This window comes from Carettochelys insculpta, chromosome 2 (assembly GCF_033958435.1).
Source record: "Carettochelys insculpta isolate YL-2023 chromosome 2, ASM3395843v1, whole genome shotgun sequence".
NCBI lineage: Eukaryota > Metazoa > Chordata > Testudines > Carettochelyidae > Carettochelys > Carettochelys insculpta.
The window spans coordinates 205,193,222-205,221,200 of NC_134138.1; the positions used below are offsets into that span (position 1 = coordinate 205,193,222).

The 27,979-nt window shown below is 41.3% G+C and overlaps 1 protein-coding gene across 10 annotated transcripts in view; it reads left to right on the forward strand.

Annotated features, from left to right (window-relative positions):
• The window catches only part of SLC4A7 (solute carrier family 4 member 7), a 167,386-nt gene that overhangs the window by 27,921 nt on the left and 111,486 nt on the right, over nt 1-27,979 (forward strand). For 7 of the 10 annotated variants that reach the window (XR_012644019.1, XM_074984423.1, XM_074984416.1 and 4 more), the window contains exons 1-2: nt 9,337-9,573; nt 27,351-27,432. Coding sequence is in view for 9 of the 10 variants with exons in the window: in XM_074984423.1 (XP_074840524.1) it covers nt 9,523-9,573; nt 27,351-27,432 (133 nt within the window). In the remaining variant the exon portion in view is untranslated. Of the gene's footprint in view, nt 1-9,336; nt 9,574-27,350; nt 27,433-27,979 lie in introns of those variants that run through there. The other 3 variants (XM_074984417.1, XM_074984419.1, XM_074984418.1) reach the window with 3 other exon arrangements.

Genomic DNA, 27,979 nt, shown 5'->3' on the forward strand with positions numbered 1-27,979 from the left:
CTGAGAGCAGCACTATATATCCCCACTTTCTAGTTGCCATCACTTTCCTCCCTCACAGCACAAGACAATGAAAATAGAAGATAACAGTACTCCCACTTGCTCACCTGTAATGGAAAATGATGGCTTCTTCTGTCACCTTTCTGTGCCTGAAGAAAGAACAACAGTCAGAAACCCCTATGTACACATTTGTGACCATAGCAGCATAACCAAGCATGTACTGTTAGGACTTCTAAAGATTACGCTGCTTTTGTTGTGATTTGTATTCAATAAAAATCTGCAATATTTTTTTTCTTCACAAGTGCTGATACTGACAGAGATTCAATACCTTTTCATAAAATTACCTGTGTGAGAAACATAATTAAATGTGTTGTTACAAAATTGTTGCAGAAACCACAAAATCATATGTGGAAGTAAATGTGTGGTTGTATAGGTGGTGTTGGAGAGAGGGGTTTGGTTTCTTCGACCATGGGATTCTGTTTTGGGAACAAGGAATGCTAGGAAGTGATGGGATTCACCCAGCGAAGAGAGGAAAGAGCATCTTTGCAGGCAGGCTTGCAAATCTAGTGAGGAGGACTTCAAACTATATTCGTTGGTGGATGGTGAAACGAGCTGTGAGGAAAGTGGGGAAGGAAGAAGGTACAACAAAGGAGGACCCCGGGTTTGAAAGGAGAAAGTAGGCCAGTCAGCTAATTATCTAAGGTATTTGTACATGAATGCAAGAAGTCTGGGAAACAAACAGGAGCAATTGGAGGCCTTGGCACAGTCAAAGTATGAGGTGTTTGGAATAATGGAGACTTGATGGGATGACTTGCATAACTGGAACAGTGTCGTGGAAGGGTATAAACTGTTCAGGAAGGACAAGTGGGGGAGAAAAGAAGGAGGAGTTGTGATATATAGGCGAGAGCAGTAAGATTGCTCAGAGCTCCATTATATGGAGGGAGAAAAGCTAGTTGAGTGTCTTTGGGTTAAGCTTAGAGGCAGAAGTAACGATGATGATGATGTGGTTAGTGTCTGCTATAGACAACCAGATCAGGTAGATAATTTCTTCTGACAACTAAGAGAAGCTTCCAAATCACGGGCCCTGATTCTCATGGGAGACTCTAATCACTCAGATATTTGTTGGGAGACCAATACAGCAGCACACAGACAATCCAGGAAGTTTTTGGAGAATGTTGGGGATAACTTCCTGATACCCATGTTGAGAGAACCAACCAGGGGCCGTGCGCCACCCGATCTGCTGCTCCTAAATAGGGGAGAACTAGTAGGAGAGAGAGAAGTGTGTGGCAACCTTGGCTGCAGTGATCATGAGGCAGTAGAGTTCAGGATTCTGACAAAAGGAAGAAAAGTGAGCAGTAAAATACAGATCCTTGATTTCAGAAGTGAATGCTTCGATTCCCTGAGAGACCTGATAGGCATGAAGCCCTGGGGAGCAAATATGAAGGGGAAAGGAGTTAGGAGACCTGGCAGTATTTTAAAGAAGTCTTACTGAAGGCACGGAAACAAACCATCCCGATGTGCAGTAGGAAAAACAGATATGGTAGGCAACCAGCTTGGCTTACAAGGGAAATCCTTGATGAGCTTAAACTCCAAAAAGGAGGCATGTAAGAAGTGGAAACTTGGACAGATGACTGAGGAGGAGTATAAATATATGGCTGGAGAATGTTGTGGGGGTAGTCAGGAGAGTGAAAACACAATTGGAATTGCATATAGCAAGGAATGTGAAGGGCAACAAGAAGGGTTTCAACAGACAGGTTAACAAGAAGAGGCTTAAAAGGGAGGGTGTGGGGCCATTACTGGATGAGGAAGGTAGACAGGTGATGCAAAAAAGGCTAAAGTACTCCAATGCTTTTTTTGTCTCCATTTTCACCAACAAGGTCAGGTCCCAAACTATGGAACTAGGCAATGCAGTAGGGAAGGAAGTTGGCAGCCCTTGGCGGGGAAACAACAAGTTGAGAGTTATTTAGAAAAGCTAGAAGGACACAAATCTGCAGCTCTGGGTTTAATGCATCCAAGGGTACTGAAGGAATTGGCAGATATCATTGCAGAGCCTTTGGCTACTATCTTTGAAAACTCAGGGAGATCGGGAGAGGTCTCGGATTATTAGAAACAAATGCAGTGCCCATCTTTTTTAAAAAAAAAAAAAAAAGCGGGGGGGGGGGGTGGGGGGGAAGAAAGGAGGCCTACCCAGGGAACTATAGTCTGGTCAGCCTTACCTCAGTCCCTGGAAGAATCATGGAGGGGATCCTCAAGGAATCCATTTTGAAGCACTTGGAAGAGGGGAAAATGATTAAGAATAATAATCAGCATGGATTGACCAAGGGCAAGTCATGCCCAAACAACCTGATTGGCTTCTATGATGATGTAAGTGGCTCTGTGGACACAGGAAAGTCAATGGATGTGATATACCATGACTTTAGAGAAGCTTTTGATACAGTTTCCCACAACATTCTTGCCCATAAGTTAAGGACATATGGACTGGATACACAGACTGTAAGATGGATAGTGAGCTGGCTAGATGTTTGGGTCCAGTGGGTTGTGATCAATGGCTCAATGTGTCGTTGGCTATCAGTTTCAAGTGGGATGCCGTAAGGGTCGTTTCTAGGGCCAGTATTGTTCAGCATCTTTATTAATGACGTGGATGAGGGGATGGGTTGGACCCCCAGCAAATTTGACACAAAGCAAGGGGGACATGTAGATATGTTGGAGGGTAGGGATAGGGTCCAGAGTGACCTAGATAAATTGGAGAATTGAGCCAAAAGAAATCTGATGAGGTTCAACAAGAACAAGTGCAGAGTCCTTGTTAGGTAGCAGTGCAGCAGAAAAGGACTTGGGGAATATAGTGGATTAGAGGCTGGATATGAGTCAGCACTGTGTCCTTGTAGCCAAGAAGACTAATGGCATATTGGGGTGCATTAGCTGAAGTATTTCCAGCAGATCTAGAGAAGTAGTTATTCCCCTGTGTTTGGCACTTCTGAGGCCTCATCTAGAGTATTGTGTACTCCAGCCCCCATGTATAGAAAAAATTTGGATGTACTGGAGCAGGTCCCGCGCAGGGCAACAAAAATAAGGGGGCTGGAGCTCCTGACCTGTGTGGAGAGGCTGAGGGACTTGGGCTTATTTAGATTGCAGAAGAGAAGAGTGAGGGGGGATTTGATAGTAGCCTTCAGCTTCCTGAAGGGGAGGTCTAATGATGACAGAGAGAGGCTGTTCTCAGTAATGATGGATGGGAGAACAAGGAGCAATGGTCAGAAGTTAGAGGGAGAGGTGCAGGTTGGGTATTGAGGAAAAACTGTTTCACCAGGAGAGTGGTGAAGCACTGGAATGTGTTACCTAGAGAGGTGGTGTAATCTCCATCCGTAGAGGTTTTTAAGTCCTGGCTTGACAAGGTCCGGGTTGGGATGATTTAGTTAGGGCTGATTCTGCTTCAGGCTGGGGGCTGGACTAGGTGACCTGCTAAGGTCCTTTCCAGCCTTAGGGTTCTATGATTCTAAACAGCATTGAATGAGACCCTTAAAAGAGTAAAAAAATTTTGTTCAAGAATAATTGGAGATACACCTCTCCTAGAACTGGAAGGGACCTCAGGAGGTCTAGTCCACTACCCTGCGCTCTTGGCAGGGCCACACACCATCCCTGACATCTGTTCACCCCAATCCCTAAATGGCTTCCTTAAGGATTGAACTCACAACCCTGGGTTTAACAGGGTAATGATCAAACCACTGAGCTATTCCTCCATCCTATCTTAAAACTTGTTTTCAACTTTAGTTTGTAGTCTCAGTGTGGACTCAGACAGCATCCTTTGCTGTGGCTATAATGAATTTTGCAATTCTGAACTCATCTGTGACTGTTCTAATAAACTTTTTACTTCTCTTTTCCATCCATTAATGAAGTGCTCTTGTTTGCTTTTGCAGGTGCTCAGAATTCAGTAAACAGTTGTTGTGTAAGGCAGATATTACTCAGCAACCTGCCCATTAGGCATCTTTACCTCCTTTTTTTACTTTTCTCATATGCACTCCAGTGCCAATCTGAAACTATTAGGGATATAATTAAATCACTCCTTTCTCTTTCTTTAATTATCCAATAAAAGGCTTCATGGGTCAGGGGAGTTCAGAGCAAGATGGGTCTTTTAGGGTGGCAGAGGGAATCACAATGCCATTGATGACCATAGTAGTCCTGGGAGAAAATGGTAAGCCTTAATTTCTAAAGATAATGGAATCATGGCTCTTTCTATGTTATCCCACACAAATATTGGTGAAAAGCCAGTCCTTGAGGAACCACGGACAGGGGGTCTGCAATTGAAATAGTGAGAAGAGCCATTTTTTTCATATTTAGTTACAAAATCAATACTTCAAGAGCCACAATGCACGTGAATCCGAGACAGTCCTTAATAAATAACGTCAGACCCTCCTTCTTGTCACCCCTGTTTTTTATGAACAGTGCACACACAAGGATTTGTACCAATTAGAAAGTTGTTACCTGCACCCTCAGGCTTCATCCCTCTCATCCCCAATTCACCCTTGCCGCCCACCCCCCCCCACCATCCCCAGGGTTAGTCTGCTTCATGACAAGACCTGCTGATGATCTTCTATGGCTGCCATCCCCTAACCCCCTCTGCTTCCCCCATCTCAGTGCAGCTGAGTGGTAGTGGCAGGCTCAGCTGCCCCTCTCCTCAGCTGTCCTGCAGGCTTAGATTTCCCCCCACGTGCAGCACAGGTGACTCCCTGCCCCACCACGGCTTTCTCTTCTGGGTCTCCCTTCCACAGCTAGTGGCTCCGGAGGCTGCCGCTGCTTAAACAAAAAACAAACAAACAAAACTGAGTTGAGTTGGTTTAGTAGCAGCAACTGAACTTAATTTTTTTTAAGCAGTGGCAGCCTCCAGAGCTGTAAGAGGAATCAGTGGTGGCAGCACCCGCAGCCACATGTTGTTGGCCCTGAGCATGGAGAAATACTTCTGCCCTGCCTGTTGAAGTCTCAGATGTGCTGTTTGTGAGGTGGGATGAGGAAGCAATAGACATCTAGGGTCCAAGGGTGGGCCAAGTACAATTTTGGGTGGGCTTATCATGCAGATCTGTCAGTAACCTCCTGTGTGTTGCCAGGGTTTATGTTTAGGTGCATCAGCATGATCTTAATATGGGGAGGTGTGTGTTGGTAATAGCGTTAACAGGCGATTTACCAACACCAGACTGGTTAGCCATTGACCAGTAGACATTGTTGAGCTTCCAGTGGCAGTGGCCTAGGTTTTTCTCTATGCCAAAGGGAATTTTCATGTTGATAGTCTGCTGCCACAACTCCAGCCTGACCGCTAAGCAGGTATCGAGGAGAGTGGCCTTTGTAATCCTGAAATTTTGCTGATGCTATGGGCCATCTCAGTTTACATCACTCTGCTTTCTTGACAGTCAGTGTTAGTTTCCATGCCCAGAAATGGCACTCCAAGTGAAGCTGGTCCAAGAAGAGTTGTTAAAGAAGAAGCTGCTTGATTCATCTGCTGCCACTGCCTCCTTTACCCAAAGAGGGGAGGCAGCCGACTCTTGACATTTGGCTGTATGAGTGGAGGGTGGGGAGGGGGAGTGTAGCTTGGAAGGGTAGCAGTCAGGTGAGTGCTAGGAGAAGAATTATGAGAATTTCCCAGTTTGACCGTCAACCTCCAGAATTCATAGAACACAATAGCAGAATAATGCACTGCAGGGTATCTTACGCAATGCTGTGTGCTTATGTAAAAAAAAAAAACAAAACTCAGTGCGGTGTGGATGCATTATTGGGAAGGAAGTGGGTTAAAGCAGACCATGTGGGCAGATCTGTTTTGTGTGGTGTTCTGTAGAAGTTCATATGCAAAAATATGTTTTGCAAAACATACCATGTGGAGATCAGCATTTACTTTTCTTATGGACAATTCAACTATATATAAACTAGAAGAGGTATCTGGCATTGCTTGACTATTTAACTAAAGATGTTTTTTGAAAAATCTTTTTATTTTTGAATAAGAGTATTTTTCGAAAATGAACACTTGAGTGAGGGTACAGGAATGAGGAGAGGGATGGGGTGGGAGCTCACAGCAAGGTGTGGGGCTGAAGAAATCAGGGCAGGGGTCTCAGGAAAGTGGGGTGGGATGTGTATGTGGGGTGTTACTGCAGCCACCTGTGATGGTGATGCTGCTACAGTGGCAGCTCCCCCTGTGGAGGCTGGGGCCGCACTCCCCGTCCAATGACTCCTGGGAGGAAGGGATCCAGGACTGTGTGCTTGTCAGGTGGGGGCTGGAGCTCTGTGAGCTGGCCCCAGTCTGCAGCTTCCCCTCCTCCCCGGCATCCTGGCTTGCATCCTGTGAGTGGGAGGGAGAGTGCTCTAGGGCAGCCTCCAGCTGCCCCCAGGCCTGCAGCTTCTCCGGGGGGGTGGGGGTCTGTGTTTTGGGGTATTGGCCATCCCATCTTGAGGCCTGCAGGGGGTGAGGCAGTGCTTGGTGGGCTGATCCTGGCCTCCAGCTGTTTCGGTCCCACCACAGCCCTACATTGGTCTGTGGGGGAGTGGTACTGTGGGGGCTACACCCAGCTTCCAGCAGCGCCCTCCATACCTCAGCCTGTTTAGTGCTTCAGGAGCTGGCCAGACCATCTGGATGCACAGCCAGGCTCTGGGGGCTTCACCCTCACACCCAGTTCCCCCTGTGGCCTACTGGGTGTTGGGGGTTGTGGACCAGGCCTGGGGGCTGCCCCTCCGACAGATACATGATTTGTGGGCTGTAGAAATGGGTGTTAGGCTGTGGGGGGTGCCACTGGCCTCCAGTCTGGGTGGGTAGAGGGCTGGGAGTGAGTCTCTGGGGCCTGCCTCCAGACTCTAGCGGCTTCCATTTACCCCTCAGGCTGCAGGGGGTGTGAGTCTCTGGGGCCTGCCCACAGCCTCCTGTGGACGTCTCCTCCCTCACAAGCATCAGACTGCCTGGGAGGGGGCGGGGGCAGGTTCCAACCTCCAGCAGCCTGCAGGGTGTTTGGGGAGGGCCAGGCTCCAGATCTGTCCCCTTCCAGTTGCCTCATGCAGCTTGCAAGCCGTTTGGGGACGGGTCAGGCTCCAGGGGCTGCTCCCCTCCAGCTTCCCTCTGTGGCCATTTTCTTCAGCTCATGAGTTTGCATGGGTTTACAAAAACTGAGAGCAAATGTGAATTTATTTAAAACTTATGCTTAGTCAGGTGATAAAAACTTTCTGGGATACATTGGTTATATGTACTGTAACTACAGTATATAATTATAGGCAGTGTAGCTTAGCAAGCTTAACTGTAGATGGCACTCGCACCTATTATAAGATCCTGTTAGTAGCTTATTAAACCATTTCAGGCTAAATTTGTCCATGTTGTGTCTCTCTCCCTCAGCTGATTTTTTTTATTTTTGGGGAAGCAGGTCAGAAATGAATGAAGATAAGGGAAAAATACATTACTTGTTTAAAATATTAACTGTTTTATTGAGAAACTTTTTGGGGGAGCAAGGACTTAAAGTTTTGCCCAGTGTTGCCTTTATGTCCTTTAAATAACTTATGCCATGCAGATTTAGCATTGTATTTCTGCCAATTACATTGTTAGCTGAAGTGGTAAATGACTGTCATCTATCTAGCAATTCAAGCTCTACTGCTGCCAGTGTGTGTGGGGTGTCAATATTTGTTTTTCAGTATCAAAATTGTTTAAAACAGTTTTAAAAATGAAAATTCCTGTGATAAGTTTGCAAAGTCCAGCGCTCAGAAGTTAGAAGTTGACAGAATCAAGATTGTGTGGGCAATCTCAATTCAGCTTATTTGAGTATTTATTCATGATAGTATTAAGTATATGAATATGTAAGAATTGGTCTGATCCCATATGGCCACAGTCCATCGAGCCTAGTCTTCTGTCTTCTGTCAGTGGCCAATGCCATGTGCCTCAGAGGAAATGAACAGAATAGGTAATCATCAATCCGAATACATACTTTTTTTTTCCTCCATGGAACCTGTGCCTCATTCAATGCACAGGATGTACTGCTCTGGGAATGAACGAATTGTGTAATGAAAGAGTCCTATAAGACCCTTTATTGGTTTGTTGCAGAAGTTGGAAGGTATATAGTGAATGATGAAGGAAGAGAAGATAGCAAAGGCAATGAAATTCTCCCTTGGAGAACTAGAATCTATTCTTGTTTCTGCTACAGGTGTGTGTGGCGTGGGTTTTTTTTTTTTGTTTTTGTTTTTTTTTTGTTAAATATGATTCTTCTCAAGTCACAAATCAAATCTTTCACAGGTGACCATTGTGTTGCTAATTTTCTGGGTGCCTGTTTGCTTGGCATCTTGGGTATGACTGGCACTGAGCATTAATTAACTCCTCTGAATATTTAAATTACTAAGGTGCCAAGTATTCTGAAGAGTCAGACTCCAGATGTCTCAAAGTTAATTGCCACAGAAAATTTAATCTGTGGAGTGGTGGATGGACCAAACATGAGTTGCACTGTGACCCTGTGTTATGTAAGCTACTCAGATTTGGTCCATTTGCTTCTCTGTTGATGGCGACAGCCGGGCAGATGGGCCAGTTATGAGTGGCTCTACAACTGTCAAGTTTCACTGCCCCCGCCTCCCAATCAAATGTATTTTTATGGTCCCTTCTAAGATTTAACATAGTCTTTTTTCAATGTATGTGATAACATCATGGCCCTAGTGATCAGAGGGTGATGAAGCTTGTGGTCTGTAGTGTAAAATAGGGAAATATGTTGCAGAGTTCTGGATTTACATGATTAAGTTGGTTAGGGTAATCTAAGAACAATTTTTTTCACTTTGGTATTTTTGTTTCAGTAATATGACTGAATTAGTTACGATTCTAGTTAGTTATCTTGCTTAAGTTTTTTTTCTGGTTGTTAATTTGTAGTCCATAAACAAGAACAAATTAGTTCCTGCTAATGGAGTATTTTTTTAACCCAACTAAACAAGGTCAGTAACCTTTAAATCCATCTCTTCTAAGGAATGAAATATAAAGAACATGCATTTTAGAAATCCTTGGTGTATGTTTCCTAACAGGAATGTTTTGATTTCTGAGGGTCTGGTAGTGGAGCCAGGAACTGTCTTCAGAATGAATATTCATTGAAAAGGCTTGTAAGAGGAGTACAAACACACTTGGAAGACATTCAATTTTACGATTCTCTGCTTTCTTTATAGTGTTAAAGAAATCTTGAATCTTATTAAAAATAATAACCTTGCCACTTCAGAGTTGTTTTTAGCAGCTCCTTTTTCAGAAAACCTGAAGTCTCAAATTTCATAGTTCCTTTTTTGGTATTCCATCCGTTGGAATCAAAGGCATGCTATGTTCCTCAATTCTGCTATTCTGTGACCCTGTGGTCGTTGCAGTTATTGGCTTGGGAAGTTATGTAGTCTTGCATGATAGTGATTGGCTCTAGGATAGAGAACAACTTGCTGGAGTGCATCTGTGTGAAGTCCAGTGTTCTAAATCAGTCATGTATATACAATCTGTAGTTCAAGAGACTCGTTACATTACTGTATCTTGTACAAGGACATCGACTGCTTCTCCACATCGATATGGAACGAGCTCCTCATGAGAAGAAGCTGCTACCTGTACATAAAAATGTGGTATAACTTTTTAAAACACACATTTCTTTAATGTGTATTTTGATAACAGACTTAAGAAAAGCAGGGGATATTTACCAAAGCTGTTTTAGAACAGTATCACATCCTTGTGTTCTTGATTGTGCAAGTAATTACCTTTTGAAAGAACCATGGATTGAAATAAAATTTGTAGCGTTATGTATTTGTTTAGACATTTCTGTGTAAGTGGAAGCTTTTTGATTGAATGGTTTGTGATCCTAATCTGGTAAAAGTAAGTCCTTGTGGCTTGAGAGAAATTTTGACTAAGATTTTTTTTGATCAACAGTTTACAATTTTGTTTTTCTTCACTGAAGTTTGTTTATTTGACTATGGAATAATAATAAGTAATTATATGCAACTTTGTGGCAAGCAGTTTGTGGAGGGTTTCAGGATCTTAAGTATCACCACCAAACTGTTTTCCAGCAATATTCTGCCTATATTATAGTATCTTGGAAAGTTCAGTGTCTTTGTAAAGAAATTGTTCTTTTGATTTGTTTTAAATATTGTCTTTAAGACTTTAGTAATATGTTTTAAAATGTCCTTAGTTTGGAGTTCATTGAAGTACTGAGCTTCTGATGTTATGGGCTCTTGTTTTTTGCCTGAAGCTTTTATCACAGGCACTTACCTTAGTGAAGTATTCAACAGGGATTGCAGTTTAATTGGAACCCAATGGAAACAAAAGATGAGTGAAATTTCCCTGAGATTTAAGTTAAAAGCCCACTGGAGCATTTAGCAGGTTTAGTTGACTTTTTGATTTTAATTGCAATAATCCATCACTACTGACACTACAATACTGTTTAAATGTCTGTTGAAATCCCCATTCGAATGTTGTAAAATACATCTAGTTCCAATGGTCTTATTTGCTATGGGGCTCTAGAGTAGAGTAATTTATTTTTTTTTATTTTTTTTTTTTAAATTCCATTATGCTGTTGCTTTTGGCTCTGAATACAAAACTTTGTATCAACATTATCTCACCATCATGCATATATCATCGGGGACTTACTTTTGCTTAATTAGATACTGGTTAAATCTGATTTGATGTTGGAAGGTAATCTGCTTAGTTTTAAATGACAAGGCATAGGTTGTTTCCTACATGTTTAATCTGGAGTTGCCTCTCTAATGGAAAAGCTCTCTAAAAGATTATGTAGTTTGACATCTATGGTACTATTTGTTCAATGACTAGCATTGGAAAGGTCAGTGATGATCCTGTAAATTTAAACTATTACTAAATACTACTAAATGTTTGTGAGCAATATATTAAGGCCATGTCTACACACACCCTCCCTTTCGGAGAGAGTATGTAAATGCGTGGGATCAAAATTGCAGATGAGGTGGGGATTTAAATATTCCATGCCTCATTTGCATATTCCCGCAAGATGTGGACTTCAAAGTGGGGTCATTTTGAAAGTGAAAGTGCAGTGTAGACACCAGCACTTCAAAAGGAACCTCTGACTTCACATTTCCCTTATTCCCTGTTCGTTGGTGTTTGGTTAGAGACAGTGACCACCTGTGTCTAATTATCTGGCTATCAGTTGATGTTAGCAGGCGGGTCTGTCATGTCCTTCTTCTGTCCTATACTTTTGCAATTGTTTTATGGCTTTTCCATGTGTTGCATTTCATCACAATTCTAGAGTGTGAACTCTGTGGGACGTGGATGGTCATTTTGTTTGTCTGGTGCTCCCTGATTGGGAGAACCTTTTGGATTATATGTTACTTAAGAGCAGTTTGTATACTGAAGGTGTTTACGGGTATAAATGTGAAAATGACCTGTTCGTAAACTCTTTTCTAAGAAGGATTATACATATTTTCATGTAAACAAGTATATAATTCTTCTAAATAGCACTAGAAGAAGTTACCTTTGGGCCATGTCTACACTAGCCAAAAACTTCAAAATGGCCATGCAAATGGCCATTTCGAAGTTCACTAATGAAGTGCTGAAATACATATTCAGTGCCTCATTAGCATGCGGGCAGCCACGGCACTTCGAAGTAGCCGGGGTCCTTTCGAAAAGGAGCCCCATCTGGACGAGCCACGCGGCGGTGAGCCGCATCAATTTTGAAGCGCCATGGCCACCCGCATGCTAATGAGGTGCTGAATATGTACTTCAGTGCTTCATTAATAAACTTCGAAATGGCCATTTGCATGGCCATTGCGAAATTTTTGGCTAGTGTAGACATAGCCTTGGATTAGCATTAGAAGCTTCATTGAAGTTCTGCTGTAGTTGTTGCTTTTAAACTAAGACTATGGTTACCCTACAACCATCTGTCGACAGAAGTCACCGTTAAAGAGATTTCCTGACAAAACTTCTGTCAACAGAGTGCAGCCACACACACAAGCCAATCGTAAGAGTGCTCTCCTTTGCTGACAGAGTGACTGGACTGTCCGATCGCACTCTCAACAGAACAGGCACCTGGTAGCACAGCAGACAGGGCTGCCCATTGTCCTGGATGCCCTGTCTGTTGAGAGAAGGCCCCCCAGAATGTCCACACAGCTCTTTTGTCAGCAGACTCTGTTGACAGCAGTATTATAGCTCATGGCTGAGAGGCAGAATGCTGCCAATAAACGTGCTGAGTTTTGTGTGGATGGTCCATCCGTTTTGTCAACAAAACTCACTAGTATAACTGTAGCCCAAGTGAAGGATTTTAAAGGATGGATCCTATTGTGAACCTTGGAACAAGATTGTAGTTAAGGTGAAAGGGTCCTTCTACAGGTATGAAGACAGCAAAATGTACTGGTGATGACACCCTTAACAGAGCAAACTTACTTTTGTTTTTCAGGTCCCAAGTTTTGTTCTACAGGGCTGGTCCCAGAAAAATCTTTGCTTATTAAGTGAGCAACATTGGTATTTAAATGAGTTAATAAATATTGAATCCCATAATACCATTATTACATAGTCACTCTTAGCCTTTAGGGCAAGGGTGAGAAGAGTGGGGAGTGTGCTCCCTCGGAGGGGCATGGAATTTCATAAGGGGTGTGCAACACATTGTCTGCTGGGTCTCAGGCTCATCCATCTCATTAAAAACATTGAAATATGTTACTGGTTTTATGTATGTGTATTCACATTTGTATACCAATTGATAAAGCTTACATACTTATTTTCTTACACATGCTGAAAGGATTTTTTTTTCCATATGATCATAACTGAAATGTCCATTGGTTTGGATTACATTAGACAGGTTGGTAGGGCCCTGCTAACTGCAGGTACAAAAAGTGGGGCCCAACACAAAAAGTTTGCTCATCCCTGCTTTAGGGCAAGGTTCTTTATCTTCAGGTTTTTCTTACCTAAAATTTCGTGCTGGTAAAACTCAATTGGTGATAATGGCAGAGTTCTAATATAGAATTAGTGCTGATGGATGCCCATGATATAACTGCCATGTTATCAGATCCTGCTTCAAGCAGTCCTGTAAATAGGACATTAATAAAACAAAAGAGCCCCAAACCGCAGGTGGCTGCTGGAACCTGGTCTGTTGTAGAGTTTCCATAGGCACTACCATTGGTGTGATGCTACCAGTACTAAGTTAGGAAAATTGTGGAGGACAGGTTGGGTAGACAGGATAGGATAGTATTTGAAATTTCCAATTAGTTGACAGTTCTGGGAGACTGGTTTCGTAAACTGCATTGTTCTCAAAAAGGAAAAAAAGTTGAGTACTTATTACTGTAACTGGCATAATTTTTTGACTTGTAGGCCCGTCTACATATGCTGGTTGTAATGTGTACATAGATGTTTGTCATTTGGAAGCTTAGGTTTCTGACGGTTTAAGTCTTTAGGGAATGGAGAGAGAGTGCACTGTAAGTTATGCTACTAATACTTTAAAAAGCTGAAGTAGTTTGTAAAGCATACATAGCAAATGAGATTTTAAAAAGGTTGTTAACAGCTAAGTTGAGAGTTCAGTTTTTGTGACTTCCTTTTATGGTTTTTATTCATGTGAATTGTGCAGTCAAAGTGAAAGCGCAGATAGCGACAAGTCTTCTGACTTCTTTTCAAAATGAGAGATAATGTGTGTAATGTTCAGTTGTCTGCTGGACTACTTCACCATTTGTATTCAGCATTCAGTGATAAGCCTAAAAAGGCCATTTTCTTTGTTCTTTATAGCACCAAGCACATTATCAACACTCTACAAGCACAGATAGTAAACAGGGTGACTAAATTAGTTACCTATTTCTGTTTAAAAAATACTGTTTTAGGAAGTGTGAACGGACTATTCCACTCTCCTTAGTGACTGCATATCATTTCAAACCTCCTGAAGCTATGAATGGTTTACACTTAAAAGAACAATTTATGGGGAAGTCCTGTATTCGTTTATTTTAATATGCTAAATATGCATTTACAAGTGGTTCTGGGTGCTTTTAAACTTAGGTCAGTGTTGTTTAGTGTCAACATAAAAATCATGATGCAGAAGATAGATAAAAGATGACTTTCCCTCAACTCAGGGCTGCTGTGGTTTCCCTGGCCAAGTCCCTAGAGCTGAAGCTGCCCACAGGGCTCTGTGCCACAGCCAGCTCTCAGCCCAGGGGCTGCAGATAAATTTGATGGGGCCGCACGTCAAACTGGGTTGTGTGCGGCCCCATCAAATTTATCTGCAGCCCCTGGGCTGAGAACTGGCTGTGGCACGGAGCCCTGTGGGCAGCTTCAGTTCTAGGGACTTGGCCAGGGAAACCACAGCAGCCCTGGTGCTGGGAGATGAATGAAGTACAGAGTCCTGCCAGCAGCTTCAGCCTCAGGGACCTAGCTGGGGCTAGGCAAACCCTGGCAGCCCCAGGGCAGGGATCTGGCTGGGGTGTGGGGTACCTTAAATTTCTGTTTAAATTAAAAATTATATATTAGCAAATAACAATTTTACATGTCAGATTTTATGAACTATTAATAAAATTATAAAACAATGTGAATTTTAAGTATTAAATTCTCAATTAAAATTACTGTATTCAATCAAGACCTGAAAAATATTATAAAACATACCTAAAACATAATCTATAATAAATTAAGGCTTTCTGATAGAAATACATTTTTCTTTGGTGACCTTGAAAGCTATCCATTCTTGTTTGTGTGGCCCTCAGTAGACTTTGAGTTTGACATGCCTGCCTTATAGCATGCCCTACTGCTCAGCAATATGTTTGGGTTCTGTCAGGGTAAGAAGAAGCAGATAAATTTTGGAGTCAAGGACTTGTCTTTATAAAAAAAAAAAAAATCTGGTTACCTACCACTTTCTTCCCTGTAAGGTAGCAAGGGCACAGATCTTTTATCTTGTATGGCTATTCAATACAACTGGCAGAAAAACAACAGTAGCCTCCTTTTTTTTTTAAACCAGAACTTTTTGTTTTGTTTGAGGTGTGGTAGGCAATACAACATTTTATCTAAAACAGTGATTTTTTTTTTTTTTTTCCTGGCAAAAATTTCTATGTAGTCAAAGAATAAGGTTTTCAGAGAAAAATCTTTCAAGTCCATTTTTTACATGAATTCTGTCATATAGATAAAAACCAAGATCTTGAATTATACTGAATTATTTACTAGAAAATAAGAGTACAGGGGACACACACACACACACACACACACACAGAGTATTCTCTAAAGCAGTTTAAAGTTACTTAAATGTTTTGAGACCACAGACTACCAAACAATATTTTTTTAGTGCAGATCACCTATGACAATTTTCTTAAAAAAAGTCAGACCCAGACAAGAACATATGCAGCAAAATTAAAATGCAGTAATTTAATCAGGTATTATAGCAAAGAAGAAGTAACACCGTATCTGGTTTTAATAGAAAATATATGCCATCAGAGTATTTCTTCCAGATGCTCAAGGCACACCTGCCAGTTGTTCATGGAACACCAGTGTTCCATGGAGCATAGTTTAAGAAACACTGCTGTAAAGGAAACAAATAGTTGCACCAGCTGAACTGATAGATGGGTTTGTGTGTGAGATCCTAAATGCAGAGCTTGACGTTATTCTAGACTAGAGGTGATAAAAGCATGGAATATTGCGTTTAAAGTCACTTCATCCCTGGGAAAGATAATAAACTCCTTGTAAATGAAGGTGGTAACTGCTGCTTCTTGAATATCTGCAGACTGCTCAGGATCCAGTTAACTCAGAAAGTTGTGAACGTGAATTGTTTAAAGGCAGCAAAGTCCCTCTCCCTACAAGGGGATAGTCTGACATTCCATCTGGGATTTCCCTCTATAATCAGACTAATATTACCTTGTCTTTGTTTGAACCTCAGATGCCCGTCTTTCACACAGGCCTTGATCCCTGCTATAGAAAGAATATCAAATACACAGCTTGTGTTTGACTTAAATGGAAACTTAAATCTGTGTCCATGCAAGTACTGAAAACACTGCAGTCCAAACAAAATTGCCTTTGGCTTTGTGGAACTGTGTATGGGGCAGAAGAGTACTGGCTCAAATTTAAAATTGGGAGAAAGGGGGAGGGGGAAAAACTTTTGTGTAAGTGAGTTTATCCTTTCTAGGGTCCACAGTTATGTAAGAGTAACTCAAGACTAATAGTTTCAAAACAGGTGGTGGTCATTGTCCATCAGAATGTGATAACTGATTTATTATTTTCTAGACTGTAAATCTGTTGGAATAACACTGTTTTGTGCGTTACTGGCAAGATGTATTATTTTAAGTTGTTACTCTGCAAAGTTTGGGCAGTACGCCCATTTGAAAACCGTCCTGAGTTTGGGACCACATAACATTAGACCAGTTACATGGTGAGAAGAGACTGTACAGATGACAGAGTGGAAAAGTTCATTTCAGATTTAATTTTCTGTGCGTCATTATTGAGCATTGGGCCAGAGCATGCATTAGTACGTGTTCTCAGTGGACAGCTGAGCTTGTTTAGGAAATGGCTGAAGTCTGCCAAGATGCATGCTATTCTGGATTAGTTATTTTTAATCACCTTATAAATATAACATGTACAAACAATATTACTGAAATATTCTTTAGACAGAAGAGTATATAATTTGACCTAAACATAAATTATCTTTTAGAGAGTAGCTCATTAAATGTCTAGCTTTAAGAAAAGTGCACTGAAGAATAAAAAAATCTGGCTATAGTCTAAATATTGTGAGAAGAGAGTCAAAAATATACACCATGGTTGTTATCACCAGAACGCTTAGGAGCTCTAGTTATGGACCAGTACCCCATTTTGTTAGGTGCTGTGCTAGAACAACATAGGCCCACTCTAAGACGCTTAAAGTCTAAGGGTGTGGCTACACTACCAGGAAGACTGACCCGTTGAGGGCCGATCTTTCAGAGTTCAGTTTCGTGTGCCTGGTAGAGATGCGCGAAATCAAACAATCGGATCAGCAGTCAACCCCTGTATTCCTCAATATCGTGAGGAGTAAGGGAGTTCAACAGGAGATTTTTTTACCGTTGACCTCCTTCTGTGTAGACAGCCAGGTAAGATGGTCACAGGTAAGTTGATTCTAGCTACGCAATTGCCATAGCAAGAATTGTGTATCTGCAATCTACTTAACTCCAGAGTGTTGCTCAAGCCTTAGAGGACAGATATATGTAGACAGGTAAAGTGGGTACAAGTCAATAGTGAATTAACTTTGGTTAGCAAAATAGACTTTGGCTTCTGCAAACCAGAATCCTAGTAGATATGAAGAGTGTGTGTGTGTGTTGGTTTAGAAGGTGGTATGCACAATAGAATTCTGGTGAGGGATCTGAAGGTGGATAATGAGGTAGCTGTGTGGATATTTACTGGGAGTACCACCCAGCATGAATCATCTTCGAAGAAAGCATGGATGTTTGCTTGTTTGAAAGCATAACAAGTGTGGAATTGGTGCTGGTGTACAATAAATATGAAATTAAAGAATTAGGGTTAGTTTAAGTTTGGCTCAGGAATTATGTGCGCTGTAAAGAAAGGCCTTGAAGATAATGAGTTTTATGTATTGGAGTCTGTGCTCACGAAAGCTCATGCTCAAAACTTCTCTGTTAGTCTGTAAGGTGCCACAGGACCCTTCGTTGCTGTTACAAATCCAGACTAACACGGCTACCCCTCCAATACTTGGTTAAAAAAGTAACTAATGGGAAAAAAGGGAAATTTTCTAGAAAAAGAAAACTGCTCTGACTGATGATAGTGATTGCTAATGAGTATAAATAAGACAGAGAATGTTCCTTCCCAGCTGCCATACCTGTTATATCGAAAACTAGCATCTGTGTGATCTTAACTACCAGATGAAAAAGATGACGAGAAAGAGGTAGGGAGGAAAGGCTTTGGGAAGAAAGTTTGTACATCTTATCTGGATTAGGAATGGAACTAAGGGTGAGTTGCGTGTCATTGTTCTTAGCCAAAGTGAATAAACAGCAGTGGCTTCATTTGTTGAAGAGTAGAAAAAGTTATGAATTCGAGTGTTCATTTTCAGACTCTACTTGATCATGCTAAAGCATCACAGTGTAAGACCATTTTCCCAGCTGTGGCCTCTTTGTGAATATGCTGACTACGTACTTATAAATACTTTTTTGCTGTATTGGATATAGCGACTGCTTAATTTTTATGCTGTCAGGCATATTTAGAGAAATTTTGTATCAAATGCCGTTTGGTGTTTGGCCTGAAAAGGAATATGTCATTAAATTAGTGTTTTCATCTTCAACATTAATTCCAGCAGTTGGTGTCATGGGCCAGTTAGCAGTGAGTAACAATAACAGCTTGCTAGTGAATGAGATGTTATAAGTATGGCATATAGGCCATGAAAAGGCTGGAAAATGAATGCAGCTTCAGCTTATGGTTGGTGTGAAAGAGGTGAAGGGAGAGCGGAGGGATTCAAAGAGAAGGATGGTCAAAGTGATAGGTTGGGAAAATGATCTACTTAGCAACATTCTGAATGGATATGAGCTGGGAAAATTGCATTTGTCAAGACCAGTGAGAAGGATGTGGCAGTAATTGAGATTTTGAGAGTTCTTAGCTATACGGATGGGTAGGAAAGGCCATGTTAAGAGGTGTTATAGAGACATAATGGGCAAGATATAGCTGCGGCCTAAATATGAGAACCAAGAGAGTTGAGTTAGATGATGCTCAAGTTACTGGCTTGAGTGAAGGGAAGGATGGTGGCATTGTCCAGAGCAGTTGGGAAAGGAGGAAAATGAGACTTGTACCTTGCCTGCTCTTATTCACAGTCTGCTGGAGAAAAGAGCTCTGTCTCTCAAAGGGCTGAAGGGGGTCTCAGTTCAGTTCTTCAGAACCTTGGATTCCACCACTGAGAGCAAACAACACTGGGAAGTCCATGCTATCCAGAACACAGAGGTAGGACTCAGTTTCTCATGTAGTCTTATCACTGGAGTGTAAGTTGGGGAAAGAGACATTATAAATCTTGCTGTGTGTATCAAAGACCATCTTGTCTTTAATGAGTACAGACCTTTTAATACTTGCATGGGTCTCAGCAGCCTGGGAAAGTGAGTAAGCCTTCTTGCACATTTCTAGGGCTCAGCAGCCGAATCCTCCCAGGGACTACAGGAATTCATCTGTGGATACTTTCACAGACTTTAAGATGAACAATTTGCTGCTCTGCTTTTAGAAATAGCAAGTGAGAAGAATTGTGAAAAATGCACTAGAACACGCTGTCCTTTCTCGCCTTCCCAACATTTTTTGAGTCAGAATAGTCATTGCTTATAAGAAAATCATGAGTAAAAAAAGCTAATAACCTATAAAGGAGGAAGAAACTTTTCAAAGCATTTAATTCTAACTCCTTATAAAAATGTATCTACTGATGTTCAGAAAGAGTTTTAACTTTTTCTGTCTCCACTCCTCTTTTTCTTCTTTCTGTGGGTATGTAGAATCAGTACAAGTAATTTTTTTACCCATAGAAACCACTGAAGACTGCAAAGGGACAGTTGATAACACTAATTTCCTTCTGTCTGTTTATATGGACTTGTCAGAGAAGGGGAAGCTAGATTCACACAGTACTAGTTAGATTACTCTTTATGACTGTGTCTGCACTAGCAAGTTCCTTCAGAAGATCCAGCCCTTTTTCAAAAGAACATGTGGAACGTCTACACACACAATGTGCTCTTTTGATCTAAAATCAAAAGAACATGGCTCTTCTTCCAGACGCCGTTTTCCACACTCAGATCAGGAAGCATGATTTTTTTTTTCCCCCCAAAAGTGTCTTTCCAAAAAAAAAAAGAAAAACCTCCACACGCCATTTTTCAAAAGAACAATCCTCATGGTGTTGGATTTTTCAATTCCTGGCCTGTTTGGAAAGAGTGGGGGCTGTGTGGACACTCTACTGAAAGAGTGGATTGATTTTTACTTGCTTTTTTGTGTGGGGATGTGCTCTTTTGAAAGAAGATTTTTTTTCAGATGAGAGCTTCCAGAATGATCTTTTGAAAGAAGTTCATGTAGTGTAGACGTAGCCTATCCATGTAAACAGAAAGGAAAGTGAAGTAGAATGCATTCGTTTGCCATGACTTTTTTAATGTGAAGCCATGACAGCTGCCTCTTCAGCTTTATCCATAAACTTGCCTGTCAGAATTTGATTATTGGAAGCCTCTATCATATATAAAAAACATTAAAAATCTATTTTTAGAAAGGGAGGCACTGTGTATTGAAATTACTGTTGTAGTTAACCAAACAGTGTGACCTAGGTCAGGGGTCTTCAGGCTCCAGAGCTGCATGTGATTCTTTAAGGACTTCTTTGTGGCTTCCAATGCTGTAATTACAAAGTTTAAAACACGCCCCCAACCCTTCCTCGTTATTTTTGATAAGAGGTGAATGTCTAAAAGCCAAACAATGAACAGCTCATATCCAAAGAGCAAATTCTATGTGATTTCAAACCATCAGGTAACTCCTTTAATATGTGCATTGTGGGTTATGATACTGTACTTGTGTTTTTGATCATGTTGCTTATAAAGTCTTGATTTTCGAAAAGGAAGCTTGTCATGCCTGCTGTGAAGGGCAACATACATTTTTAAGGAACACCCCCCCCCCCCCGAAATTAAAGGGGAAGTAAAAATGGCATAATTGACGTAGGTTTGGGAGTAAAAGGGAGATAGTGGTACAAACAGATGAGAACAAAAAGCAGTCAAGTAGCACTTTAAAGACTAGCAAAATAATTTATTAGGTGAGCTTTCGTGGGACAGACCCACTTCTTCAGACCATAGCCATACCAGAACAGACTCAATATTTAAGGCACAGAGAACCAAAAACAGTAAGCAAGGAGGACAAATCAGGGAAAAAAAAAAGATCAAGGTGAGCAAAGCAGAGAGTGGAGGGGTGGCAGAAAAAGGTCAAGAATTAGACTGAGCCAAGTATGCAGACGAGCCCCTATAGTGACTCAGAAAGTTCACATCCTGGTTCAAACCACATGTTAATGTGCCGAATTTGAATATAAAAGCCAGTGCAGCTGCTTCTCTTTGAATAGTGGTGCGAAAGGTTGTGTTCCTCCCCCCTCCCCAGTAACACACATACCTCTAGGTCATTAATGGAATGCCCCATGCCATTAAAATGTTGACTAACTGGTTTGTGGATCTAGAGTGTTTTGATGTCTGCTTTGTGCCCATTAACCCTTTGTCTAAGGGAGTTAGAAGTGTGTCCAATATACAAAGCATCTGGGCATTGTTGGCACATGATGGCATATATGATGTTGGTAGAGGAGCATGAGAAAGTGCCCGTGATAAGTGTGAGGAAATAGAATATGTAATGTTTGTGAATGTCCTACAGTAAACATGTATCACATTACAAATCAGTGTGCATGGTATTCTTAAAATAAGGGTTACAGAAAGTATAGTTTGATGTTACTTATTAGAGACCATCTTGTATTCATGTGCATTGTGGCTCTTGAATTATTGAGGTTTTTTTTACTGGATTAAAAAAAAAAGCAAAACATTCTTCTAGTTATTTTGGTTGCCAAACCCTGACCTAGGTTTAAAATATTTGTTTCTTGGTTCTAACTATAATTTTATTAACCATCCATGAAGAAATGATGCCTAATGCAGTATTGTCTTTCCAAATGGTGAAGGTTATGAATGATATGATTTCTGCAAGTAGGATGTTTGTGGTTGCTAGTAGTTTATTCTTGGAAAAGTCTGTATAAATTGGATACGCTAATATAGCAGTGTAACGGAGAGGTGGAAGTTTACAAGGGCACGCGTGCCTTTTGGTAATCTAATCTCAGTAGATGTGCTACATTCACGTGGTGGCGATTTTGAAGACTTCTGTATGTGCAAAATTGGCAAAGTACCTCTGTCATATGTGTCATTAGGAGCAAAGGATGGTAAATAGTTATGACCGTTTAAGTGATACCGCAGAATACAGTGGCAGAATGAGAATTATCCCACTGGTAGGTTTTTTAGAACAAACTCTTGTTCTGTCTGCTATCACACTGTGGATTTTCTTGGTGACCTGATTTGATGCTCTGGAACTTTTTCTTTGTTACATTGGACTTGTCTACAAGCACTGTATTTGAAGCAGTGCAGCTGACTTGAAAAATCACACTTTTCTCTAAAAATCTTATACCTGATATAAATACTTTAATTGAAGGAAGTTAACTGGGGAGATGGATGTTTAATTTGTTTATTGATAGTGCAACATCACACATTGGACTGTTTTTGTTTTTGTTTTTTGTCCTCTTGGACTATACTCCAGGCATAATTAATTTTGATTCATTCCTACTAAGTTATTTTGAGATGGATGTTCAGTTTGGGAAATTCAGAGTCAGTTGCTGGTGGAGAGAGGGTTTTGATGTCACTGTCATCAGTGATATCTCAATTTGAGGATGCTCACAGAATCATAGGTCTGGAAGGGACCTCAGGAGGTCATTTAGTCCAGCCCCCTGCTTCAAGCAGGATCAACTCCCACTGAGTCATCCCAGCCAGGACCTTGTCCAGCTGGGACTTAAAAACCTCGAGGGGTGGAGAATCCACCACCTCTTTAGGCAATGCATTCCAATGCTTCACTACCCTCCTGGTGAAGTAGTTTTTCCTAGTATTTAACCTACACCTCTCCTTCTTCCACTTCAGACCATTACTCCTTGTTCTGTCATCTGACACCACTGAGAACAGTTTCTCACCCTCCTCTTCAGAGCCCCCCTTCAGGAAGTTGAAGGCTGCTATTAAATCACCCCTAAGTCTTCTCTTCTGTAAACTAAACAAACCCAGATCTCTCAGCCTATCCTCGTAGGTCTTGTGCTCCAGGCCCTTAATCATTTTTGTTCCCCTCCGCTGAACGTGCTCCAGCAAATCCACATCCTTTTTATGCTGGGGGGCCCAAAACTGGACACAATATTCCAGATGTGGCCTCACCAGTGCTGAATAGAGGAGAATGACTGACTACTTCTCTAGATGATCTCTGCCACGGATATACATGTGGTTCCTGAGATGATTGAGAAGTCTGACTCCAAACCAGAGATCCTCCCACAAGTTGGCAGAGATATTTCCTGCTTGGAAAGAGTTTTCTCTTTCCTTCCTTCCTTTTTTTCCTTTCTGCTCTCAAAGCTGTAAAGAGAAAGCACTTCTCCTAGAAGCAGGCCTAATGGAGGAAGTGGAGTCATAGGGGTCAATGGGGGGGGGAGGCTTGCTCTTCACGGCTTGTGATGTGCACATAAGTTTCTTGAGATAAGCTTTTGGTGGGGCTTTGTAGGCTCTGACCACCATGGGATGTTTGACTATGAGTAAGCTGAGAGTAAAGGATTTTTTTTTTTTTTTTTTTTTTTGGGGGGGGAAAGTATGTCTGGCATCTGCACACAATGTCCACCCATCGGAGCTGGTGCCCAAGAGTCATTACTTCAGTGATGATGACATTGGCTCAGCGTTCTTTCCCCTGGATGTGAAGGATCTTCTAGCAGCATTGTTGGTCATACCTCTTCAGACTTTTGAAGTGCTGTCAATAGGTCATCCAGGATTTGCATCCATATGGTAGTGTAACAGTAATAGTTGTTTTATAGACTTGTATCTTTGTGTTCTGCCAAGGGTCACGGTTTGTGAAAGTGCGTTGGAACAATTTCCCCAAGGAAGCACTTGTGCCCTGGAGCCTGTGCTGGATCTCTCTCAGTTTTAGTGTTTTGAGAAAGTTCACTGTCTCAGTAGCAAAAGTGCTCAACTGTCTCCTAAGTCTGTCCCTTGATGGTGATTTGTAATGGGTCATGTGCAAGGCCAGAAGCAGTCTTAGGGCACTTTATTTTTCTTGATACTGAGTGAGAATGATAAACTCGTGTAGATGTATCCAACATAGGCTTAAGGTTCTGCTCAAGTGTTTGAGAATGGCAAAATCATCAGCATACTGGAGGTCAGTAATGGATGCCCTGAAGATTTTGACCAGAGAAGTTGAGGATTAAAATTGATACCTGTTATCTCTTAAATGTTGACTCCATTGGGGAGGTGATATTTGCCAAGGACCAAAATGGCTGCTGAATATAGGGAGAACAGGATTGTGGCAGTAATGCATGCTTGCTTAACCCCAGTTTTGGGGAAGAGTCTATCTCAAGGCCACTACAGAGAATGATGTAATCATGGAGATCTGATGGTCTCGTCATGGAGAAAGTTTAGGGCCTAGATAAATTTGGCCAGTACATTCCACAGGGCTTTATGATTAATGGCCTTTGTCAAATCAGTGAGGGCCGCGTACAGGTCCTGATTTTGCTTCCTAGACTTTTTCTGGATTTGGCAGGAAACAAAGATCATGTTAGTTGTTCTGTGGGATGGTCTAAATCCACACTGAGATTCTAGCAATATTTCCTCAGCAAGAGTAAGTTGGTTTAAGAGGACATGAACATGAATTTTTCCTCGCTATAGATAACAAGGCAGTGTCTCAGTAATTACCATATTTTGACTTAATTCCCCTTTTTAGAGACTGTAAGAGCAGTCATTTCTCAGGTCTTCTGAAATTTTCTTATACCAAATACAAAGAGAAAATTTGTGCAGCTTCCATAGCAGTTCTTCAATTCCAAACTTTTAGACTTCACAGCTGGTATGCCATCTGGCCGTGCTACCTTGTTCTTGGTCTGTGTAATAGCTTGTGTTACTTCTTCAAAGACAAGGGCTGTTTCGACACAGGCCACTTCCTTTGGAAGTGGCATGCTAATACACAGAGCGAAAGATGCTAATGAGGCACCGATGTAAATTCCCCGTGCCTCATTAGCATAACATCACATGATTTGGAGTCCGGAAGACCATTTTTCCGGACTCCAAAATGCTGTGTAGAAGTGCGGCCCCGGGGGGGTTTCTGGAGGGAAGTCCTTCTTCCAGAGGCCCCTTCTTCCTGAAAATTTTTGGGAAGAAGAGGCCTCCGGAAGAAGCATGTCCTTCTGGATGCCCCTCCAGGGGCTGCACTTCTACACGGCATTTTGGAGTCCAGAAGAATGGTCTTCTGGACTCCAAATCACGTGATGTTATGCTAATGAGGCATGGGGAATTTACATCTGTGCCTCATTAGCATCTTTTCACTTCATGTATTAGCATGCCACTTCCTGGAAGTGGCCTGTGTAGAAATGGCCAAGGGGTGGTGATCAGGAAAAGATTCTTTCCTATCACTGAAGTATAGATTTGATGGTGGCATCAGAGAGAGCTGACTCACCATTCAGAAGTAACTCAACTTGTCCTTCCATCTGGTTTTGCTGCCCTTAAAATACATAAACCAGTTGTGATTATGTTTTGTTATATGCGATGAGCTTTTCTTTTCTGGTCAAGTAGGTCTTGAATCCTCCACATCAATCTCATCAAACCAGAATTCACGAGGGCAGGTGGCAGAGCTATGGACTGAGCACATGCTGAGAGGAGGACAGTCTTTAAGCCCTTCCAGAAATTCTCAACATCAGCTATAGGAATAGCAGTGAAGCTCTCCCGGACATATTGCTGAAGTTTCTGCCAAGTTGTTGTATCTTTAAGAGACTTGATTTTTTGCATTTCTTTTGTACTGATTTTTGTCTGCTTGTGATGCCTTGAGACAATCTGGAAATTCATGATGGTAAAACAATGGTCTGTCCATCAGTCACTGATTCTGTGCATAGCCATCATTCTGATCTTGAGCTCTAACAATAATATAGTCAAGAAAATGCTAGTGTGTGGAGTAAGGGTGTCTCCAGGTGGTTGTAATGATCAGACTATGTGCTACATATTTGCTCAGTAGGAGGATGCTGTTGGAGTAGGTCTTTCCTGCTGCTTCATTTCGGATGGTGGTATTGCAGAGATCTGACTCATGTCCAACTCTTTTATGTTAAAATCTCTGAGGAAAATTACCTTGTCCTCCTTGGGTATGTTGGTCAAGATTTGTCAAGGTCTTTACAGATCCATTCCTTGATGTTCTTGACAGCATTGTGTGTTGGGATATATGCACTGATGATGGAAGCATTTTCCAGGTTTTTTCCTGTATTGTCTTGAAAACTTTAACTTTCTAAAATCTGAAGTTTTTTTGGTCTGGTATTTTATGAAGATCAACAAAATTGCAGTGTATTTATTTGGTGGCATAATGACCTGGAGACAGAAGGTATTTCCTTTCACCTTTAAGGTCTTAGCCCATACTTCACCTACCAACCTCTTGTTCAACATCCAAAGGCTTACCCCCCTGCCTCTGATCAGCCAGGTGTCAGTCTTCATTGCTCATTTGTCCAAATTTCAAACAAGCACCTTTGTGCGTTCTCCCATGGTGCACTTCATCTGTGGGAGAAGATCCCGAGTTTATGTGGAAAGCAATCTCATTATCTATCTTGAAATCCCTCCTTAAAACTCTTTTTAGTTATGGTGCCAACAGAGAACTTGACAAAGATTAGGCTGCTGGTGTGTTGAGACCACTGTCTAGCATGTTGTGCTACAGTCTCATTGTGTGCTTGTGCTCCCTCCACATCTATCTCTATCTTTACTTGTCTTATAATTAGTTCTTTGCCAGTTATTATCATCTTGCATTATGTTTGTGTAGATCCTATCACAAAGGGCTAATCTGTGCTACTGTAGAAGATTCACCTGCTCAGGGTCGATTCTCCAGGGTTTGATTTCATGCATGTGCAAAATGGAGCTCTCAGGGGTCAAAGTCAATCACTGTACTCCTTGCTAAAGGTCAGGAGTAAGGAAGGTCAATGGGAGAAACTCTTTCGTCAACCTTCCCTGTTAAGACAGACAACTTAGCCAAGTGTAGGTACGTTGATTTTTAGCTACATAATTGGCATAGCTAAAATCACCAGTCTGTGACTGACTTCATGTCTAGTACAGACATGGCGGAAGTGAGGCTACTAGAATACAAATAAGTCACCATGCTGCATCCCTACTCTACCTTTATTTTATTTAATCGGCATTAGCCAAAATTGGGTTCTAAAGACTTTTGTACTGTTGACAGGGCAATTGGATCCAGTTGTGCTTGATCATTAGACAGGCATGCAATCAAATTACAAATGCATATATACGAAAGATACTGTGTGGGATCTTCTCATTCCAAGGGAAATATTTTGGAAATTCTCCTTTACTCTTTGGTAATGCCAGTTGTTTATAAAGTGCATAGGACACCTAATTTTCAATATAGTGATACTTTGTACATGCAGTGAATTTTTCAGTAGTAAAAGGATTTCTTACAGAAAATGACAAGGAATTTTTACATATGATTCCACTTCTTCCTCCTGCTGCTGTTCCTCCTCCTTCTCCAAGAGTTGGATTTACTGCACCAGAAAATGGTTGTGAAACAGCTTCTGAAGCAGGAATTTGAAAATCAGTTATTTATAAATTATATGTAATAATTGTACTGTATAACGCATTCTTTAGCATTATTGTGGTAGAAATGAGTTTGGATTTCTGGTTCGGTTATCTAAAGTGAAACGAATCAATATTGTGTTTTGTTTCTGTAGGGTCATGATGAAGAAGCTGTTGTGGATATGGGCAAAACTAGCTCTACTATCAACACAAACTTTGAGAAAGAAGAACTAGAGAGTAAGTTTTTCAAAAATCTTAATATTACTTTACAGTATGAGAGGTCTGTTTCCCTTCAGTGCGCTACGTAGCTCTCATTGTTCTTCATATGCATTCACATTAATCAGTGACTACACAATAAAAGTCTAGGAATGTGACAGCAAGCTTAACAAATGTTTTATATCCTCAGTACATTACTTAGTGCTAACTTCCCTTATAAAAAGATTTCTTTAAAAAAACTGCCATGATACATTGAAAAAATTTCTGGAATTTGTTCTCACTAGTCATGCTAAATCAAACCTTGGAAAATCAACCACCAGCATGTCTATCTTCCCATAATTGTAGACACACCATAAGGAGGTAATTTTAATTTATATCTGAATACAATCTTCTCATTATAATGTTTCCCTATCTCTACTACCTACCAGAGATGAGGAAAGATGAATGACTAAGGTAGAGGGCTTGAGGGTCTTGGTTCTGTTTTTTTTGTCTCTGCCACAGATTTTTGCCTGTGTAAAAACTGTTTAAGATCTGAATCTTCTTCTTAGAGTGATTGCTCATGTCCATT